This window comes from Dipodomys merriami, unplaced genomic scaffold (genome assembly GCF_024711535.1).
Source record: "Dipodomys merriami isolate MVZ:Mamm:240054 unplaced genomic scaffold, mDipMer1.0.p SCAF_133, whole genome shotgun sequence".
Lineage (NCBI taxonomy): Eukaryota > Metazoa > Chordata > Mammalia > Rodentia > Heteromyidae > Dipodomys > Dipodomys merriami.
In genome coordinates, this window is record NW_027202638.1 from 1,415,235 (window position 1) to 1,438,576 (window position 23,342).

The 23,342-nt window shown below is 36.4% G+C and overlaps 1 protein-coding gene across 3 annotated transcripts in view; it reads left to right on the forward strand.

Moving 5' to 3' along the window:
* Far1 (fatty acyl-CoA reductase 1) overlaps window positions 1-11,581 on the forward strand; it is a 53,244-nt gene extending 41,663 nt beyond the window's left edge. For all 3 annotated transcript variants that reach the window (XM_070019434.1, XM_070019436.1, XM_070019435.1), the window contains exons 11-13: window positions 6,228-6,357; window positions 9,156-9,283; window positions 11,300-11,581. In XM_070019434.1, the coding sequence (XP_069875535.1) occupies window positions 6,228-6,357; window positions 9,156-9,283; window positions 11,300-11,462 (421 nt within the window). In that variant the 3' untranslated portion in view covers window positions 11,463-11,581. The remainder of the gene's footprint in view (window positions 1-6,227; window positions 6,358-9,155; window positions 9,284-11,299) is intronic.
* The last annotated feature ends 11,761 nt before the right edge of the window (window positions 11,582-23,342 follow it).

Sequence of the window (23,342 nt, forward strand, 5' to 3'; positions counted from 1 at the left end):
TTCAATGGCAGCAGAAGGCTTCAGAAGGCAATCGAAGGGATGATGGAAAGGGATACCTTCAGCAAATAAAGTAGAAACTACAGTGCTTCTTCTGACCTACTTAAGAAAGTTACATATTTTCACTTTTGCATTGTTTCTTAGTAGTAAGTATATTATAAATCCTAGATTTCAGGAAAGATGATATAGACAACAGTCAAGGTCATGTTTTAAATGAGCAGATAATGTAATTTCAGACATTATTGGAGGCTGCAGTCAACTACAGTCAAACTTCTGTCTGTCCCACAGAATTCACATTTCTCCCACTTTGAAAATACAGTTGCTTCTCCACCCACATACCTGCATTATCAGCTTGAGGACAGTGTTTTTGTTATTTAAGTTAGATCCAGATGAAAATAAAGCTGTTTAGGAGTGGTAGTACAAATATAGTTTCTAACTATTAATTGGAAAACCTGTTAACTCAAAGCAAGTTACCAGCTGTCCATATGCTTTCTATATAATGAAAGATAATTGGCATCAGACAATGTTGTTGCAAAATGAAGAAAGTATGAGGCACACAGTAAACACGGATCTATAGCAATTCTAAAGTCGAGTCTGAATTTCTAGAATGGGGCTTCTACTCTCTGGGTTTCTACAGGCTCTTGGCTCTTCCATATTTATGGGATTTTTTTTGAGGGGGGGGGTCCGGTCATGGGGCCTGAATTCTGGGCCTGGGCACTGTCCCTCAGCTCTTCAGCTCAAGGCTAGCGCTCTACCACTTGAGCCACAGCACCACTTCCGGCTTTTTTCTTTTTGCTTATGTGATGCTGAGGAGTCGAACCCAGGGCCTCATGCATGCAAGGTAAGCGCTCTACTGCTGAGCCACCTTCCCAGCCCCTATTTATGTTTTTCCCCCCCTTCCCATGAAAAGAACATGGATGTGTAAAACTAAATAGGCTACTTACTCTGATTCTTGCCATAAAAAAGTTAGAGTCTAGGACAAGGGTCAGTAAAAAAAATTATTTTTATTTTTTTGTAGAAGGCTATGTAGTAAATTCTTTAACCTTTATGGTCATATTATTTCCATTACTAGTTTTCAACTCTGCTGTTAAAAATGAAAGCAGCCATATACAACATGATAAGCATGATAGTGTTCCGGTAAAACTTTTATCAAAACAGATGTTAGTCTAGCTATAGTGTATAGACACAAGTTTGCTGACTTCTAATACAGAGTCCTTTTATTTTTGTACACTTTTCTACTTCACATATAAATTGATTTTGTTGCTTTGACATTTATGTGAGTTTCTAGTATATCAGTTTTAAAGCAATACATCCCATTAAGCCAAAGCCATATTCTTTTTGTGAACATTTCTTCATCTTGGGTCTCCTATAAGGTTGCTATGGGAAAGCACCTTTAGATCAAAAATGCTTGCCTTCTTAGAGCCTGCCTTTCAAATAAAGATTCTTTGCTGTATGATTTTATTTTTATTTTTTGCCAGTCCTGGGGCTTGAACTCATGGCCTTGGTGCTGTTCTTGAGCCTTTTTGTGCTCAAGGCTAGTGCTCTACCATTTGAGCCACAGCTCCATTTCTGACTTTTTTTGAGTAGTTTATTGGACGTGAGTCTCATATAGTTTTCTGCCTGACTGGCTTCGGACCATGATTCTCAGATCTCAGCCTCCTGGAGTAGCTAGGATTATAGGTGTATGTCACTGATACCTGGCTTGCTGTGTTTTTACAAGCCGGAGATAGCCTTTTGTGTGTCTGAAAGTTTCTACGAGGCACTACCATTGGTCATCCTAAATCTTAAAAGAGTTTTACATCCTTACTTTGAATTTGATTTGTGCTCAGAAACCCCTCCCTCCCTCCCTGCTTGGAATTTCACATATTGAATATTGAATAATTGATGTGATACAACCTAGAGTTTCTGAATCCCAAATGAATAAAAATTTTTGAACATTTTATGTTACTTTTAGTACCAACAGACTTGGTAAATAGCTCAATACTGACCCAACAGTGGGTTGATGACCTTCCCCTAAATGGCCCTTCAGTATGCTTAGTGACAAATCCGTTGCTTCTGTCATTCTTCCCTGAGATAGCTTACTGACTCACCCTTTTCTGTGCAGTCTTGGCAAACTGACTGATGATGACAAGAGTAGTGTCAATGTTGCAGTCCATACAGGAAAAGAATAATTTTTCCAAGTGAGAATCTGGGCAGTTCTCTGGTATTCTTACATATTTATCTCAACAAAGCCCTATGAAGTGATGGAAGTGAACTATGCTGCTGCTGTTCAGCACCACCAAGCATTACAACTTCAATCATCTGCTTCATCTCAATGCACCATTGCCAGTGGAAAGCTTAGGATATGTGGACAAACATGTATACACATGTGCAACCAGGTGCACACTGCTTTCAGAACCATTTCTAAGGCATTCCTGGCTGGCATTTTATACTTCTTCAAAATTTCATGAAGTTAAATCTATATGAAAAACATATATGCAAACAAATAGTTTATTTTTAAAGAGCATTTGTGTTATATCAGTATATCTTCAGTAAGTAAAGTTTTATCAGTATGGTTTCTACTATTTCCCATATTATCATGGGTGACAGTTGGGGTTTTTCTCCCAGTTTCCAACAATATTTCTCTGTGTGTGCATGTGCATTGTATGCATTGCTAAAAGTGGAACTCAGTACTTTATCTAGGCAAGCACTCTATCACTGAACCATAGCCCCTGTCCTATTTACACTTGAAGCCTTCATCAACAGCCTCCTTAAAGCCCTATAAACCTTCCACTAACACTTTTCCTGTTCCTTCCAGATTTCAAAAATGAGCTATTCAAGGACCTTACACAATGTGAGCTAGTATTCTCACTGTAGATTTCTTTTGTAGAGTGCCCTCTCATTCCTAGTACTAAGATCTGTTCCTGTTTACTACGTGACAAAATCATCACAACCATAGTATCTTAAAACAACCATTACTGTGTTTATGTGTCATAATTTCTTTGGGTCAGGATTTGAGAAGGATTTGGCTAGGTGATTCTGGCTGAGGAATCCAGTAAGTGGATATAGTTAGATAGGAACTGGGGCAGGTATGCTATGGATAGATTGGTAAAGAAGAAAGATACAAAGCAACTTGGATGGACAGGCAACTTTCTTTCTTCATGTAGTCTGAGAGCTTTTTCCATGTGTGTTGTCTGCACATGGACTAGCTTACGCTTCCTCACAGCATGGCAGCCTCAGGGGGAGTTGGACAGCATACAAGGTGACTGAAGTCTTCAAGGGTGAGTATTCCAGTAAGGCAGAAAACTCCTATCAGCTTTTCTGACCAAACCTCGGAAGAGTCAAGTGTCACTTTTGCTTCATTCCAATGGATATATTACCTTCTACTCTTAATGAGACACAAACCTACATGACATGCTAAATAAGCATGTAGGATGAGATAAAACCATAGTTATGTTTGGAAATGAAACACTTCCTCAAGTAGAAAACAGCAAGTAAAAACTATCTTGCCTGAGATTTGTCCTAAAGCTTTCTAAAAGCATGGTCATATTGACCTATCGTTTACAAGCAACAAGGAACTTTTTTTTTTTTTTTTACTTTACAAACGTTCAAGTATAAAGTCTTTATGATTTATTTAATTTTTTCACATATTTGCTGATCCAAGTAGTGGACTTTATATCTTACATTGGGATCTTTAAAAATACCTCATTCTACTTAAACTAATGTAATCCACTTTACTCATATTTTTAATGTTTTTTAAAGTGGTGCTAGGGTTTGGGTTCTGAACTTCAAGATTGCTAAGTTGGTTCTACCTCTTGAGCCACACCCCCAGCCTGGTGGGTTTTTTTTGTTTTGTTTTGTTTTTGGTGTGCCAGTATCTGGGTTTGAACTCAGGGTATCATGTTCTTGCTTAGCTTGCTTGCTTACTCCTGGCATTCTACCACTTGATCCCACCTCCAGCTTGACCTTTTTTGTTGTTTATTTTAGAAATAGAGTCTTGTGGACTTTTCTGCCTAGGCTTGCTTCAAACCACAGTCATCCAGGTTTCAGTCTTCTGAGTAATTAGGATTATAGGCATGAAACACTGGTTTCCACCTATCATATGGATTCTTGATTAATAATGGGGACCAGGATGTATGAAAAGGTAGTATAGTTATTGAAATACTAGAATTAGCACTTCTAGGTTTTGAAATCCATGTAACATTTCATCACTGTTAAAAACGTTTTTTTTTAAAAAAGTAAAAACTTTGTGGCCTTGTTCTTTGGTTGTCTAGTTTAAATTCTATATCCTAAATTCTCTGTACCTGATATTGTTTAATGATACAGTTCTCAATTGAGGAAAATTGACAAATTTGGAGCTATTTATTATCCTAATGATGGGCTGGCTCCTGGCTCCCCTTTACTTGTCTAGTGGATAGAGGCCATGGATGCTAGAAGCATTTTTAGTGCAGAAGGTAACTTCTCACAACAAAGAATTATCTATCTCAGCATCTCTGTTATAACTGAGATTGATAAACTAGATTAGATGGTCATATTACCTTCCTCTAAAGGAAATTATTTTTTTTCCAGTCCGGGGCTTGGGCTCATTTGCTCAAGGCTAGCACTCTACCATTTGAGCCACAATGTCACGTCCAGCTTTTTCTGTTTATGTGGTACTGAGGAATTGAACCCAGGGCTTCATGCATGCTAGACAACCATTAGTCCACATTCCCAGCCCCTAAAGGAAAATATTTTTATCCCTGTAGTATTCAGTTTAGTACTTTTTATTGCCTATTAAATATACTATAAATTTCTTAGATAGATAAACATATATCCTTTCAATTCCCCCCCCTTGTGTTTTGCTTTACAGATTGAAAATACCTTATTTTGTAATTTTAGTTACTCTCAGAATGACTGAATCAGATTGATTTTAAAGTAATTTTGTCACTCAATTTTAGATAAGAGGTGAAAATTGTCAGTGAAAAAGGAGTTAGTTAATAAATCTGTGTTTGTGATGGGATTCAAATGTACTATATTGGCTGTGATGGTATAATTTAGTTGTAAATATGTGCAGCTTTCCCATCCCAATTTCTCTCTAAATGTATTTTTCCTGTTCAGATTCAGTTTTTGATATTTGATCATTCTTTTCATGTATACTGGAAGTTTTATTTTGCAATTACTTTATTTGAGGAAATATTTTGTCTTTACATAGTCCATATTGTCTTGTTTTCTTCAAATATTCTAGTTGAGAGTTTCTAATGTACTGATGTCTTGTCAGAGTTGCTTAGCTCATAATGTGCCCTATTTCTAATTTTCTTCCATGTTTCCTATTTCTAAAGACCCTGAGTTGAGGTCTGTCCAGACTACATATCATGCTAATTATTAATGTGAGATTGTAAACAAAATTCCTTAAAAAGTATTTCTCCACAAATTATTTTTATGTTTTCAGGAGTTGGGTGTTCTTTTTTTTATTTGTTTTGATGTATATAGTTTCAAAAAGTCTTTTCTGTCCTATCCCTACTTAGTCATAGGTAATCACTATTGTATAGATGTCATTGCTTGGATTAGTGTTATGATTTCAGTGACTTACAGTGAATGACCGAGGAAAAGATTAAGGCCTCTTGCTCTTTTAAAAAAAAAAAAAAAAAAAAGCTTTTATAGTCTCGTATTTCTGAAAGGAGGGATCTGGGTGGGATGTAGAAAACTGAGTGAATAGCTATTTCAGAAAATTTTCAGCATGAGTCATTGATTTCAAAGCACATCCAATTATTGAGAGTAACACCCATTGGAGTTAAAGAGGTTTTTTTTTTTTATTCCCCTTTGAAATGGAATTGATTAAATGGCAAACGAATATTTCTGTATACTTTGCTTCAGTAATACTGATGAGTTCAGATTATAATCTTGGTAAATTCATGTTAACTAAAATAGTTTAAGGAAAACAAAACAAGGAAAAATTAATTGAATCCATTTATTAGCATATAGAAAATTTGACCTTAAAGGTATTATATATCCTTTGATAATTCCAAATGTCAGCAGAACTCTAGGCAGTATTCATTTGCTGCTACTTCTAATTTTTTTCATTTTGGATTTATGAGATGACTTCCCAAGATGCAGAAATATTCATATTTCCTGCTGGTTTGGTACACGAAATGATTTATATGTTAATGATTTTAATATTAATGTCTACATGGGAGAAACTGGTAAACTGGGTGGTGATGGGATTCTTCCTAATTGTACACTGTATAAATCTGTAAATTTTTCTTACAATACAGGATGATGAAAACAATAACTCGCCTTCACAAAGCTATGGTATTTCTTGAATATTTCACAAGTAATTCTTGGGTTTGGAATACTGATAATGTCAATATGTTGATGAATCAACTAAACCCTGAAGATAAAAAGGCAAGTGTTTTCTGTTAGAAAATAAATAGCATACCAGAAAGATTTTCCACAACTATTTTGCAACAAAAAGTTAATCTATTTGTAATCTCTCATTAAATCTTCATTTATAATTATTGGTGAGAAGATAACAATTACTTTGTCATAGAATTTATAAAGTATTTGAGTGTCAAAGGCAAAATACATCTTTATGTATTTTTCTTTCATATGTCTCATTTTTTCTGAGCTTTTGGAGGAAAAAACCCTCAAGATGTCTAGTACACATTTTCACTCTGTAATGCATTTTACTCTGTCCATTTGAAAGTTAAACTCTATGTGGTGTGCCTTTTGAAGTTATCCTAGATATTTGAATATATGTACTAATGTAGTCTTCTGGGTAATATTTAAAACTCAACATGTTCTCTCTATAATTATCACTGTCAACCTTGTATATGTACATTGCTTATAATTCTCTTAAGCCCTGTAATTAGAAATTTTTTATTCCTTCACTTTTTATTTAAATTATATATTTACTAATGTTTTTACTCTCTGATCTTCTTTATGATCATTTTATTTCTACCTAAAATATATCTAGAATACTACAATATGGTTTAGTAGTTGGGATTGTTAGTCATACTTCTCAGATTTTGATTGATATGTTCTTATTTCACCCTAGGGTTTTTAACATGACTTCAGCACACTAAAGATATTTTTTGTTTTATCTCTATTGTTGCAATTGGGAAGTCAATAATTTTCCCTTTCTTTAAAAGAGAACTTTATTCCTGGCATCTTTTTAGATTTTCCTTTGATTGATAGTTTTATTTCTCTATGAATGTGTCCGGAAGTGATTTTTAAAAACCTATCTTCCTGGCTGGGTGTTATAATCTTAGCTATTTAGGAGGCTGAGATCTGAGGATCACAGTTCAAAGCCAGCCCAAGGAAGGAAAGTCTGTGAGACTCTTACCTCCAACTAACTACCAAAAAACTAGAAATGGAGCTATGTCTTAAAGTGGTAGAACACTAACCTTGTGCATAAAAGCTCAGGAAATGCACTCAGGTCTTGACTTCAAACCTTAGTACCAACAAAAATAAACAACAACAACCAAAAACAAAAACCCCAAACATAAATGTTCTAAATTTTTCTCTTGATAATTCAAGCCTAAAGGATTGCCAGTATCTGATTCTCATAGAATCTTGGTCGTGTGTGTGTGTGTGTGTGTGTGTGTGTGTGTGTGTGTGTGTGTGTGTGTGTGTGTGTGTGTGTGTGTGTGTGTGTGTGTGTGTGTGTGTGTGTGTGTGTGTGTGTGTGTGTGTGTGTGTGTGTGTGTGTGTGTGTGTGTGTGTGTGTGTGTGTGTGTGTGTGTGTCTATGTGTTTGCATATGTATTTTGTTTGGGTTTTAAAAAACTATTGATTTTTTTTTCTGAATATGGTAGAGGCTTAATCCTTAATGCAAAGCTTTGGAAGTAGGGCCTAACAGGAGGTTCTACCTTCATGAATAGGATTAATACTGGTTATAAAAGGCTTTGCTGTCAGCTCAATGTACTTTAGGACTATGAGCTAACTTCTGTTCATTATAAATTACCTATCTCAAGCATTACCTTACTCATGTAACTGTAATCCCTCTGTACAGTATCTTCATAATAAAAAATATATAAATTTCTGCAATAATAACAAAGCAGACTAAAACAGACTGATAAAAATAATGGCTTATGAAGCTATTATTAATTTTATGTATGATAGTATTAATTTGTATATGCTATATATGTGTATGTAACATGATACATATGTACACAGAATTAATGCATGTCACATGTGGCATATAACAACATAGATGTAACATTCAGTAAAATTAAAATATGTAATAATAGCACCTAAGAAAAGGTGAAACATCAATTTATAAGAAAAAATACTATAACCTCTAGAGTAACTTACTAAAACAATTCTAAAATTATATATTTCTATGCAGCTAAGGTAGATAGGAAAACATGAAATTATAAAAAGAGGAAAAGATCTAATAGACGACCTAAGGAATCAAATTCAAGGTCTTGGATGTGCTAATCAAGTACTCTGCCCCCAATCTACATCCCCAGCCTATTCAAGTCTCCTTCTTGGTTCAATGTTGGTGTTTTCATGTTTATAATAGCATTTCCCCCTAGAACTTGCTGTCTTTAAATGATGGCATGTAGTTAATAATCTTGTCACTCAAGAAATCATTTGACTACACAATTGATCAGTGGTACTAAGTAATAGATAGTTCTCTCTCTTTTATTGTAAACATGATGTATAGAGGAGGGATTACAGTTACCTAAGTCAGGTAATGAGTATATTTCTTTCTGAACAGTGTTACCCCCTCCTTCATTTTCTTCAAGTTTTTCTCCTCTGGACTCTGCTTCCCTTCAAGTTGTATAGTTCATTTTAGATAGTTTTCTGATTTTTGACATGAGTTGTTATTTCTATAAGATTTCTGGATCTATCTACTTTATCCACCAATTGATCAAATAGCTCTTATCCAAAATTGTAAGCTAACTTTCATAAAATTTTTTCTCTTGATGTTAAAACTATTATGTAGGAAAAATAATTTGTATTATACACAAAGAAATAAAGGAAGAGAAGAAAGGCTATAAATTAAAAAGCAGACACATCAATATGTTTATAAGGTAGCATGGAATTTATAGATCTGTAATAGAATAGGACAGTAGGAAAAGTTAACATTTAAATATTTTATAATATTGTTCATTTGGGATTCTCTTTCAGAAAAAGTGAATTTTTGAAAAGTTGTGAGAAAAATTAGGGAAGTAATTTTTTTGTTTGTTGATGTAGACCTTCAATATTGATGTACGGCAATTACATTGGGCAGAATATATAGAGAACTACTGCATGGGAACTAAGAAATACGTATTGAATGAAGAAATGTCTGGCCTCCCTGCAGCTAGAAAACATTTGAACAAGTAAGTTTCATACACTTTTATTACATCTTGTCTTGCTTGTGAAATATCACACAATTGTTTTTGATAAATGTTTATATTGAATAAAGTGTATTAATCTGCTAGCTACATTTAGGAAAAGTGCTTTTGTTTGAATTGCAATTATGGCAGTATTGATTTAGCTGAAAATTGTTGATATTTATTATGTTCACCTTAGCATGAAGCTCAGATAAATTTTAGTTTTAAAAATCACTAATCTTCCATATGTTGGTATTGAAAAAGTAAAGATACTAGCAGAAAAGAAAAAGATATCTATTTAAAGAATTTTTTAAACACTTCTCAAATATTCTTTGGAAAAGATGTAACATTACATCACTTAGCATACAATTTTTTCTTTGTAAAACAGTTTGAATTTCCTTAGTCTCTTTATAGATGTAATACATACTGAGTTAAAAAAGCTCAGAAAACAGAAGACTCAAAATCACTGATAATCCATTATTCAGCTATGCAAGTTAATTTAATGGTTATATCTTTGTAGTATTTTTTCTTAGGTGAGGATCTCGTATAAATGAGGATATTTAGGTTAGGAAAGTTGGTTGCCAAGGTTATATCCTATTAGTTGGCAAAAATAAACTACTGACCCCCTATTCAGAGCTCTTTACACTGTTGTCTCTGTATTGTATTCTATCTTGAACTACTTGGCCAAACTAATGGAATTTATATAGCATTATTACATATTTCAAGATTTGTATTCCTTTCAAACACCATCACAAACTATTCAAAGGGGCAAGGGCTCAGTTATTAAAGTGCCTACCTTGCATATGTAAAGCTCTGATTTTGATCCTCAGAACTACTAAAAGAGAGTTTTGTTTTGTTTTGTTTCTGGTCATGATAGCATGTGCTTATAATCCAAATATTCAAGAGGTAGAGATAGAAGAATTGCCAATTCAGTCCAGGTTGTGTTACATAGGGAGACTCTTGTCTCAAAAAATTAAAATGCCAGATTGTGGTGATCCATACTTATAACCCCAGCTGGTCAAAAGCAGAGACAGAAGGACTGAGGTTTGAGGGCAGACTGGGCAGAGTTAGTATTGAAACCTATGACAAAGAATCTGAAAGCAAAAGGACTTAGGGGTGTACTTGAAATGTTTGAAGTTCTGAGTTTGATCCCTGAGAAAGGAAAAAAAGTTTGGAATCCTGAGCAAGATAGGTTTTTAAGAACAGAAAGCTTCCCTGTATAGAGTTAATTACATATTTCACTCTTGAATGAGGACTTATCAGTAGGCTTTATCATGTGACTGTCAGCAGTCTAAAATGACCTTTTAGATGGTAAACTCCAGAAATTCAAGGCATGCAATTCCCTCCTTCCCTCCCTCCCTCCCTCCATCCCTCCCTCCATCCCTCCCTCCCTCCTTCCCTCCTTCCTTCCTTCCTTCCTTCCTTCCTTCTTCCTTCCATCCATTTTTTTCCCCCATGTGTGTGCACTGGTACTAGGGCTAGGTCTAAGTGCCTGGGCATTATCCCTTAGCTTTTTTTGCTCAAGGCTAGTGCTCTACCACTTGAGCCATAGCTCCACTCTGGCTTTTTGCTGCTTAATTGGAGATGAGAATCTGGTGGATTTCTCTGCCCAGGCTGCTCCAGCCCTAATCCTAAGATCTCAGACTCATGAGTAGCTAGGATTATAGGCATGAGCCACCACCACTTAGCTTACCTACAATTTCGTATTATCTACCATTGTACTGGGTACGAAAGGATGCCCAGTAATATTTGTTGAGTGAATAAATTTGTATTTCAAATATACAGTAATGAAAAGACTTTGCCATAGAGGTATATTATTTGATGGTTTACAGTTCAGATCACACATAAATTTGGTTGAATTTTATTAATTTTCTAACTTATATATTTTTGTTTTATTTTTGTGTTTCAAGTTACAGAATGATTCTGAACTATGATTAAGTTTAAAACTGAACATCAACTACTATTCAAAAATATTTTATTCTAGAAAATACTGTTTAGTATGTTTCTTGATTTGATTTTCAGGTTGCGGAACATACGTTATGGTTTCAACACTATCCTTGTGATTCTGATCTGGCGCATTTTTATTGCAAGATCACAAATGGCAAGAAACATCTGGTACTTTGTGGTTAGTCTGTGTTACAAGTTTCTGTCATACTTCCGGGCATCCAGCACTATGAGATACTGAAGACCAAGAAATTAGCATTAGAACATCTATGCATATGGTGGTCTAAATGCACAAAATGTAAAATGTACTTAAGTCATCATCTCACTTTTTGTCAAGACATTAAACCTTCTTAAGATTGAGTGTGGAGTAAATTATGGTACATTTTATGTAACGTGTTAATGTTTATGTTCATAAATCTAGTGAACACACTGTGGTATGCCAGCTCAAATCTACAATAACCACCAAAACCATGATTTAGCATTTTGATCCCTTGGAAGAAGGGTGTAGTGTAAGGGCAGAAGTTGGGATAGAATACTGACCAGTATAACTGTGCAATTCTGGAACATATTAAATATGCCTTAACATATAGTTCTAATGATCAGTGCAATGGAAAGCAGTAGGATAGGAATATTAGGTAGGTAGGAATTTGATTCTTCTTCAATATTTAACTGCTTTCTCTTCATCTTGTAAGTTACTGAATAGTATCAGACATGGCAAACATGTTCAACATGTTCTCATTTTTCTTTTTCTGATTAAATGTTGGGTACATATCATTTTCCTCACTTTAATAATTATTCTAAAGAGGCTATTCTGGATCAAAATTGCTTTTAAGAATCCATATCAAATATATACAATACAACTGTGTTAGTATAAAATATAAGAATTTTTTTTCTTCACAACATTTTGATCAGTCCTGTGAGATAGTGTTCATGTTTTGAGCCAGGATTTCTTGAGACTTTTGTTGGAGGAGGGAGTGGGGAAGGATTCACCATGCTTGGGCTTTCTTACCTTTATAAATTCTAGCAGAACTTTCAGAAAGTGTGTACTGTCTTTCAAATAAAATCTGAAAGTACATTACTCTGGAAGAATGTATTTGCAGCTAATAATAACATGTCCTTATGTGTGTAAACACATACTAATTTTGACCTTGAAAGCTGAATTCCTTCAAGAAAAATAAAATACTGCATAATGTATAAAATTAAAGACTTTATTTACCATATAATGTAGCAAATGATTCAATGAGTTTAAAGATATCATTTATTTTCTCTGCATGTAGTAATAGCATTAGGAAGAAATGCATTATAGAAACAAGTAATAGCAAAAACATTGATGTATATTTTAATAAGACATTATAATTCCCTTTAAATCTTAATAGTAGTTTACTTACTGTTTTAACATTTGTTTTAATGGATTGTTTAGCATAACACTGTTCTAAATAAGCTGATCAAGTTGTACTATATTTAAATCATCAGCAATGTATCTTAAATATGTTTAAAGAAGTCAGTTCACAGTAAAAGAAGTTACATGTAACTTTACATCTTAATTTTGTCAATTTAAATGCAGTGTATAAGAAGTTTATTTTGCTATTGTGAAAAAACAAAATGTAAAGGAAATCACTTTTGTCCATGCAGGTGTAAAATATTAAAAAAGGAAAAATGCTTCCATGTTGAAGCCAAAGTCAGATTTTGCATAGTAAAACTTTAAAACATTATTTTTAAAAAGTATGTATATAAATATATTCTCTGTATTCTTTAGAATGATGCTAAAAAAATCTCTGGTCTAGGACCATACCTTGTATAAAGGTGTGAGAGACCACAACAGTGTGTAAAATGGATTAAATGAGGATTCCATTTAAGGTAGCCTCCATAATAGACAGTGACTACTCCATCAAACTAGAGTTCTATGACATGTTGGAAACATGCTAATATTTGTATGATTTTATACTTCTGCCAAGAAAACCCCACCTAGAATCGGATGAATTGTCTTTGTGTCTTGCTAAAAAATCATATACACGTTGGGCAGGCCTATGAAGTGCATAGGGAGTATATCCTCTGAACTGTTCATTGATGTTGTAATGTAAATTACAGAAGTGCTACTAGGTGGGTGCTGAGGCCATGCATTATTTTTGTGTTTATTTAGGATTCTGTTGCAAAAGAAAGGCAATGAATAAATTGTGTCAGCCTGGCATTTACAGTTCTAAAAGTAGTGTAAAGAATATATATGGATTATTCATTCCCACCACGTAGATCCGAAGAATTTGGAAATCTATTCTGTATCATTTTCCAGAAGTACTTTTAGTTCTGTATGACTATCTATAGCAGGATAGCCTATAAAATTGTTCCATTTAATCCTTTTGATAAAATTATATTCTAAAACATTTGGGTTCCCACCCCCATTCACTCTTAACTCTGGTATATACATTTGTAAACTGATGACCTTATAACTGTATTTAAATGTGACTTGGCAATATGTCCTAAATCTCAATGCAGAGAAGCATTGCAACACAACACATTCTTTGACTTAAAGCTGGCATAGACTAAGCATTCTTTGAATCTGTGTAATAAAACTTGAAATCAGGGAGGAAAAGAAATCTTGTTTCTCCCTTCTTTGTGTTTGTAGGAACTGGTTCAGGATTTTTCGTGTGTGTGTGTGTGTGTGTGTGTGTGTGTGTGTGTGTGTGTGTGTGTGTGTGTGTGTGTGTGTGTGTGTGTGTGTGTGTGTGTGTGTGTGTGTGTGTGTGTGTGTGTGTGTTTGCTTTAAATATAAACCAATAATTTTTATAAGAAGAAAATAGAAGCTTTATTGGGTGCCTTTCTAAACCAAAAAGTAACAAATGAATCCCTATATTCCCATTATAGTATTTATTTTTATGATCTAAAAATTATCCATAAGATAGTATAGTTAGGATTATAGGAAGCAGCCCTTTCCCCTCTTGTCTTCCCTGAATGTCCTCATTAATCTTTACATCCTCACTTTTTAGTCTGAGTTACACAGTCCTTTTGGGGAGCTATATGAACAAAATGAACCCATCTTGTTAAAAGTACTATTTCTATATTTAGAGTGAGGTGGATTTTCTGATTTCTAAAAAAAACCCCAGCAGACTAGCAGGGTATTGGGATGACTGGTATCCTTTTTGTAGCTAGATAGGTAATAATATGGTGTGTCTTTTTTTGGCGGGGAGGGCCATGGGGCTTGAACTCTGGGCCTGGGCACTGTCCCTCAGCTCTTCAGCTCAAGACCAATGCTCTACCACTTGAGCCATAGTGCCACTTCCTAGATAGGTAATAATCTGACTCATTATAGGGTATTATTCTTTAATAATAGAGATTGACAACCTTTTGAAGGGGCAAGTTAGAGCAGGTTGGAGTTGGAGTGAATGTAAAATGACCTTCTAATTCGAAGTGCTTTTCTAAGGTTGACTCCCAGCCCTGAAAATCCTTTGCACTGACTTGATCTGCTCTAAGAAAAACAACTCTTTGCATAAAGAAAACTAGAGTGTATACCATGTAACTTGATACAGAAATAAGTTGATCAAATATTTTCTTAAATTTATATCTTTGACTTGAAACATTTTCTAGCATTAGAATGTGTATCTTTTATGATGATACCCTCTTAGCATGGACATCTTTGCTGCCCTGAAGATTCTTAACCAGTTCTGCTTTGTCAGTTGAGTGTAGTTGTACAAAATTGTTAAATAATTCCTTTGTCATCTTTTATTAAAGAAAACTTGAGTGGCATTAAGTTTGTCATGCTCCTTTGCAAACTAATGGCTCCAATTACATATACGTAGAAAAATTCAAAATGATAGGAGTTTAATATCTTTACTCTTGGCTTGAGGAATAAGGGTAATACTATTCTATATTTGTCTTTGGCTAGAGAATACAGACCATCTTATAGAAAGAAAAGAATTTAAAAATTTCCAATTTTATTAAAATATATACACATCCCTATTTTTTACTTCAGCATGCTTAAAAGTTTTTCCCTAAACATTTAACTTAGTTTTCATATTAGAGCCCCATGTAATTGAATTGGTATAAATTTGTAGAGCAAAGTGAAACTAGAAAGTGTTGTTAAAGCCATATAGAAAAGCCATATAGAAATGCTCATATAATTTTGACCTATTAAGACAATATCATGAGTCAGCCTAGAATTATAGCTAATTTTTTAAGAAAACACACTTGAACATAGATGTAAACATATGAGTGTATAGTTACCTTTTAAAATACTCATCCAAGAAGATTGTATATTTGTTTCATCCATGCTTTATTATTAGACATCTAATGCCCAATTTACTATTCAATGCCCAGTTTCCTAATACCTAATTGTTAAAACATTCACAGGGTTCCTATAATTTTTCTCAACTTGGCCCTTGCTTTCTTGAGAGCAAATCCAGCACTGCACCTATTACCTTGTAAAGCATGAGTTATAATATTTGAGTGCCTGCTGGATGCCAGGTACTATGTGGAGCATTTTTTTTATTTAATTTTATTTTATTTGAGAACATACTGTACAGAGGGGCTACAATTACATGGGCAGGATAATGCAACATTTCTTACCAAGCATTGCAGCCTCCTCCTTTGTTTACCCTTCACCTCCCTTCCCAGCCTCCCCCCTCCCCCCACCCAATTATACCCCCCTCCCCCTCCCACACCGACATTGTAAAGCTGGTTTTGACATGACATTTTGTACTTCTCATTGTTGCAACAGGTCCACCTGAATCCTTAAACGACTTGTTTGTCCCCATCTCCTCCACATGTTATACTGACATCAAATATAGTGAAAGCGGGGGTTACACTGTGGGGGAGGGACATACAAAGCAACAAAGAAATAATCTTATAAATGCGTTAGAAACACATGCATGAAAGAAACGAAAACATTAAAATACATATTTAAGGGTTCATTTTCCTAACATCACATTATCTGACCTTTTCCGCTTGACTCATACCTATACTAGATATTGCAAATAAGGGAAACCATGGGACCTATGCTTCTTTGGGCCTGGCTTACTTCACTTAATATAATTTTTTCCAAACCTTTCCATTTCCTAACAAATGGGGAAATGTCATTCTTTCTGATGGAGGCATAGAATTCCATTGTGTATATATACCACATTTTCTTGATCCATTCATCTACTGAGGGGCATCTGGGTTGGTTCCATATCTTAGCTATGGTAAATAATGCTGCAATAAACATAGTTGTGCTGGTAGCTTTAGTGTGGTTTTGTTTGTAAACATTTGGGTAAATGCCCAAAAGTGGGATTGCTGGATCATAGGGGAGATCTATGTGAAGTCTTTTGAGGAACCTCCATACTGCTTTCCAAAGTGGTTGAAAACTCTACTATAAAGCCATAGTAATCAAAACAGCTTGGTATTGGCATAAGAACAGACCTCAGGACCAATGGAATAGAATTGAAAACCCAGAAATGAACCTACAGACCTATAGCCATCTAATCTTCGATAAGGAAGCTAAAACAATAGAATGGAAGAAAGACAGCCTCTTCAGTAAATGGTGCTGGCAAAATTGGTTAACTACATGTAGAAAACTAAAGCTAGATCCTTATATATCACCCTGCACCAGAATCAACTCCAAATGGATCAAAGACCTTGAACTCAAAGCAGACACTCTGAAAACATTACAGGATGGAATAGGAGAAACCCTAGGTCTCCTTGGCTCAGGCCGAAATTTTCTGAATAGAGACCCGGAAGCACAACAAATCAAAGAAAGGTTGGACAAATGGGATTGCATAAGGTTGCAGAGCTTCTGCAGGGCAAATGACATAGCTAGCAAGATAAATAGAAAGCCCACGGATTGGGAGAAGATCTTTACTAGCCATACAACGGACAAGGGTCTCATATCTAAAATATACTTGGAACTCAAAAAATTAAACCCCCCAACAACAAATCCTCAAAGAAACAACTGCCCAATAAATAAGTGGGCGAAAGACTTAAAGAGAAACTTCTCTGAAGAAGAAAGAAGGATGGCCAATAGACACATGAAGAAATGTTCAACATCCCTAGCCATAAAAGAAATGCAAATCAAAACAACATTGAGATATCCCCTCACTCCAGTTAGAACGGCAAAAATCAAGAACTCTAACAACAACAGATGCTGGAGGGGATGTGGACAGAAAGGAACCTTACTTCATTGTTGGTGGGAATGTAAACTTGTTCAACCACTTTGGAAAGCAGTATGTGGAGCATTTTATATGTGACAATTTTTCATAGTAGCCTTCTGATAAAGGAGCCTGTGCTACCCATGTTTTTAAATTGTATCTTACCCCACATTTCCCTGCAAATGACAGAGCCACGGCTTGAACTTAAGCTAGTTCCAAAGCCCACACTTGTTTAGTATAACTAACCATTATTGATCTTCCATATCTGCATTTTCAACCCTGGCTTTAAAATATTTGGAAAAAAGTTGTATTTTATACTGAACCCTTAAACTTTTTTCTTTGTCATTGTTTATAGCAATACAGTGTAACTATGGGCTTACATCACTTGACTACAGAATATGTGCCATGACCTGCCCAATTTATATGCCTTCTCGAGTGCCAGAATGCACTTTTAGCTAGTCTTGGTGTTCTTTGTTTGTGCTCCTTTCTGTAATAAAACAGTAGTAATCATTATAAAGTAGCATTCATTATAAAGAACTGCCCAACCTACTCTGACATCCACCATATGTCAGCCATCAATTTCCTCATTGATAGTTCCAAGATTGTTCTAACTCATACTGTGTAAAGAGTACTCTCCTTCCTTTTTCTGTATTGTCAGAGACGTTTTACCTACAAACACATGTATGTCTATATTCTGTTTAACAGGATAATCTGACTCTAGGTAATCGCAGAGCAAATGGATAGTTTCTTGGGGAAAAAAATATTAGTACTTGGGTCCTGGAATATCTAGGGATTCTCCTTGGCATTGAGTCAACATGTTAACATAATCTCAAAAAGGCATATAAAACCCTTAGCAGGAAAATAAGAGAACCCTCTACATCAGAAAGGACAACTTTTTATTTCTCTTAATGTATAGTAAGTACAAGGAGAAAATGTTAACATTGAGGTTTTCTAAAACTCCAGTTTGGGGATATTTTCACAAAAGTCTGGATATCTGATGTAAAACTTAGCCTCATCTCTGAGACATTTATTGTTCATTTATCTGCCTTGGTCCTACTGCTTCTCTGCCTTTGTCATACATTCCATGATGAATCCTGTATCTGCTCTTATCTTGTTTGTCTCAGTTAAAAGTGCTCTTTCCAGCTGTAGTGAGCCTTCCAGGAGTATCTAACATTTATCTTCTCAAGATTGAGCTGGTTCTTCCAGTAGAATTTATAGATAATTTTCTTCCATTCATCAGGTAGTTTAGCAACTAAAATTTACTATCAGAGGAAGGATATCCATGAGGAAACAGTGCTTTTTTGAGTTGCATGGTTTCTCAGAGCTCTCGTTCTTCACAGTATTGCTGAGTTTCTTGAGGAGTCTTTCATAATAAAACTCTTAACTGAAAGTTTCATCTTTCCCTGAATGATATAAATCTCTTTACAACCTACAAAATCACCCAGAATTTTTTCCAGCCAATCCCCAAACCAAAGTTAGGTAGTTGACTATTGAGGAAAATGATTTTGAATGTAGAGTTTCCCAGTCCGACCTCTATAGTTTCTGATTAGTTAGTACTAGACATTTAGGGATCTGAATTCTAAAAATTCTCACTCAGTGATTCAGGTGACAAGGTTTGACTTTCCCTACTCTAAACCAGTGGTGTGTGTCAGATCATGTGAAACAGGTGTCTGGATCCCACCCATGGGTCTTTTATTCTGGAAAACCAGGTAGTGACCACTCATTTGTATTTATATTTATATTTATTTATTTGTATTTGATGAACTCGGGAAGCTCAAGAAACACTCAAACTTTTACAAGAAATGTCTTTTCCATCATTAGAAAAATTCCCATCAGTATTTCCAAAGCAGATTACAGGAGTAAATAAAAATTGCAATTCTTTAACATCTTTCAGTAAGCACCAGTACTATTTCATACAAACATTCATCTATCTTTCTAAATGAGTTAGTTGTATTTGTATCTATTAACATGGTTACTATAGAGCAAAAGTACCTAGTCACTCTTTTAATAAAAACAACAGCAACAACAGCAACAAAAAATCTCATCCAGAAGGACAGAAGAGGCCAAACTCTATAATAGGGAGACTTAGGTTTTCTTTTTGAAGGCTAGGTAGCAGTTGAGTTGGGTGGCTAACAGTAGTTGTAACTATACCATTTAACCTTTCAGCCTTAGTTTCTACATCCACAAATAGCTGGGATGGTGCTTATAAGGATTTAGTGATACCATGAAAGTAAAACAGAACATATGAAGTATTCAGTAACTTCCTTCAGACATTCCTAAATAATGATAAGAATTGTTACAATTTATTAATACAACCTAGCTTCTGTCTCCACTTGTAGACTGATTTTCCTTTTCCTAGGAGTTTCTATTTTGTTTCCTTTAAAAAAAATCTTAAAGGAACACAAATTCAGAACAATTTGAGAAAAAATATACAATATGTTGTTCTTTCCTCTTCCTGCAGTGGCAATCCCAGTATGAACTTAACCACTGCAGCAGTTCTGCAACTGTTAGCCCTTGCTCACTGAGATAGAATGAGGCTTCTTTGAAAACCTCATTGTCGGGGCTGGGAAGGTGCTCAGTGGTAGAGCGCTTGCCTTGCATGCATGAGGCCCTGGGTTTGATTTCTCAGCACCACATAAGCAAAAAGAAAAAAAAGCCGGAAGTGGCGTTGTGGCTCAAGTGGTAGAGTGCTCGCCTTGAGCTGAAGAACTGAAGGACAGCACTCAGGTCCAGAGTTCAGGCCAACATGACCGGACCCCCCCCCCCCAAAAAAAAAAAGAAAACCTCATTGTCTTCCTTTCCCTCCTGTAGTGGAAAGATTGAGTTCGTACATGATTTCATCCCCATTTGTGTTTCAAGAACATCTTGGCAGTTATACTCTGTTAATATTTAAAACAAAGAAACCTGAAAGGCAAAACTCAAGAGTTTTCCCAATTGTAAAACTTGGCTCCTAAGAGTATTTCACATTCCACAAGCCAATAAGTCCTTAGTGCTGGAAAATTAAAGACAGGACAAACAGTGCCCTATAATTAGTGAAACTTTAGGCTTCCCAAATGAGCTTGCACTTACTACAAATGTGGAAGGAAAAAATATCTATGCTACGCAGATAAGCCTTTGAAATCTTTTATAAAAACTTTCCATTTGAAGCCGGGCGCTGGTGGCTCACGCCTGTAATCCTAGCTACTCAGGAGGCTGAGATCTGAGGATCGCGGTTCAAAGCCAGCCCCGGCAGGAGAGACCGTGAGACTCCTATCTCCAATAAACCACCAGAAAACCGGAAGTGGCGCTGTAGCTCAAGTGGTAGAGCGCTCACCTTGAGCTGAAGAGCTGAGGGACAGCGCCCAGGCCCAGAGTTCAAGCCCCACGACCGACAAAAAAAAAAAAACAAAAAAAAAAAACTTTCCATTTGAATTAGATTCCTTCCATCCAATCAAAAATCTTCACCAGTAAGTATTCACTTAGAACTGGATGTTGCAGAGTATGTGTGCTCAGAAATGGTTAGATCACAGGTTCTCTGGATTTGGGTCTTACTACAATTGTCCATTTTTTTTTTTTTGGGTCCGGTCATGGGGCCTGAACTCTGGGCCTGAGCACTGTCCCTCAGCTCTTCAGCTCAAGGCTAGCGCTCTACCACTTGAGCCACAGTGCCACTTCCGGCTTTTTTCTTTTTGCTTATGTGGTGCTGAGGAATCGAACCCAGGGCCACTGGCATGCAAGGCAAGCGCTCTACCACTGAGCCACCTTCCCAGCCCCCAATTGTCCATTTTTTAAATATTTAAATTACTGACACTCCTCCCCCCCATGCTTTACAGTTTAATACATTCCCATTTTTCCTTAGAACTCTGTAGCAATTTCAGCTGAGTTGAATGATTATGATTCAGTCCCAATTTTGCAGATTTCTAGCCATGCTCCCCTTTTCTCCCCTTCTATACTGAGTGTTCTCTTTGTACCAATAGACCCCTTTTCAACATTGCACCAGGCCAGCCAGCTGACCTTGGTGCATGCTACACTTTGGCTCCTTGTCCTCTGATTGAGCCAGTGAGACTCATTGCCTGGAGTAGAGGACAGGCTAGAAGAGAAAAATGGGTATTCCTTAGTCACTCTTCTGTGCTCTGGCTTGACAGTTGTTACTTTCTTGTACCAAATGCCAAGCCTCTGTAAGATAGCCCCTGCCCTGTAGCTCTGCACCGGTGCCTGGCTGACTATAACACTTTCTAAAGCACATAGCTGACCATCTCTCTCTGTTAAGACACCATCTTCGGTGGCTATCCCATTGCCTTTACAGTAAAGTAGGATCTGCTACAGTAAAGTAGAGTCTGTAAGACCATCTTTATCTGATTCCCCTGACCTCCCCTCTCCCTGTCTGCCTTGCATTCACACCAGCAGCATATCTACAGAGGCTGATGTCTCCAAACCTTTGCTGTTCTTTCTGTCTGAAATATCCTTACATGTTTCCTTTTAACTTTCCCTATTCATTGCTTAAGCTCAGTTCAGGTGTCCCCTCCAAAATGCACTTTCCAGATACTCATGCTTCTTTCTTTCTTTCTTTCTTTCTTTCTTTCTTTCTTTCTTTCTTTCTTTCTTTCTTTCTTTCTTTCTTTCTTCCTTCCTTCCTTCCTTCCTTCCCTTCCTTCCTTCCTTCCTTCCTTCCTTCCTTCCTTCCTTCCTTCCTTCCTTCCTTCCTTCCTTCCTTCCCTTTCCTTCATTTCCTTCCTTTCCTTCCTTCCCTTCCCTTCCCTTTCTTCCTTCCTTCCTTCCTTCCTTCCAACCGTGATCCTCAGATCTCAGCCTCCTGAGTAGCGAGGATTACAGGCGTGAGCCACTGGCGCCCAGCTCTCATGCTCTTTTTCTGAACTTGCAGTGGTTGCAGCTTGAACCATCACTGCATTGCCATTACCTGTGCAAAAGGGTGGTCAGACTGAGCCCAGACTGGATGAGGACCTGAGGATTGGTATATGCTCTTGGTATGAGCTGATACATGCTGGAGGGTGATTTTGAGCAAAGCAGTAAATGTGGGATTAGAAGAATGAGGAGAGATTATTCTCCTCAACATTGAGGGTAGTATCATTCTGAAAAGCAAGGCTTAGAAGTTTGGGGAGCATCCTTGGAACTTGGGCTTACTGTGTAACGTGGTTGCATAGGTTCTGACCTGCAGTGGGTGCTGGACAGGAGATTAGCAATAGGGATAAGTCTACGTGCAGCAAGAAGGCTTTGCAGGGATTATTTAGTGGTCTTGTGGCAGCTTTACTGGAACAGTGACATGGCTGTCAGAAAGGACACTTATTTCTGGGGATGTGGAGGCTCCCTCATGCATCCATGAGAACAGAGAACATTGACCAGGGCAGGGTGGAGAGTGAGGACCAAGTGTTGGTTAAAACCAATGAATTGGATCATAATTATATGTTCAGTAGTTCTTGGCAACTTATAAGTATTTGAGTGACACGTTGCAGGGTCTTTGAAGCCTCTGAGGGAGTTATTTGAATTTACATGCTGGTGAGGACTAAGGAAATTGGGCTTATATTTTCAGTCTTCTCACAACTATACCCTAAGCTCTGAAGACTGGGACTATTCTTATTCATGTTTTGTTTTCCTCAGGACTAAGAAAGAACAGCTTCTGAATGCATCAGATAATAATTTTATGGTTGGATGGATGCAAAGATTGCTTAACTAAGAGCCCAAGCAATTTCGGAAGGTCACAGCAGTCCTGCTCTGGCCATTTCCAACAGCCAGTAGTCTCTCTTGTTCCTTCATGCAGGATAATAGCCCTCTGATATTGTGAGACTTGGCTGTCTTCCAGGCTAAGAAAAACAACCCCAGGCAGGACTGGGTGGGGTAATGGCACTGGTTACTGTGAGCTATGGGCCTTTGTGATACCCTAAGGGGAACTCAGTTCCTAGGTGCTGCTTCCACAGGCAGAGGCTCTTCTTTCTCCCATGAAAATGTCTCTTACATCAACACACTTTTGGGAAGCCAAGGTGTCATCCCGGAGCAAAGAATTAGAATAAGCA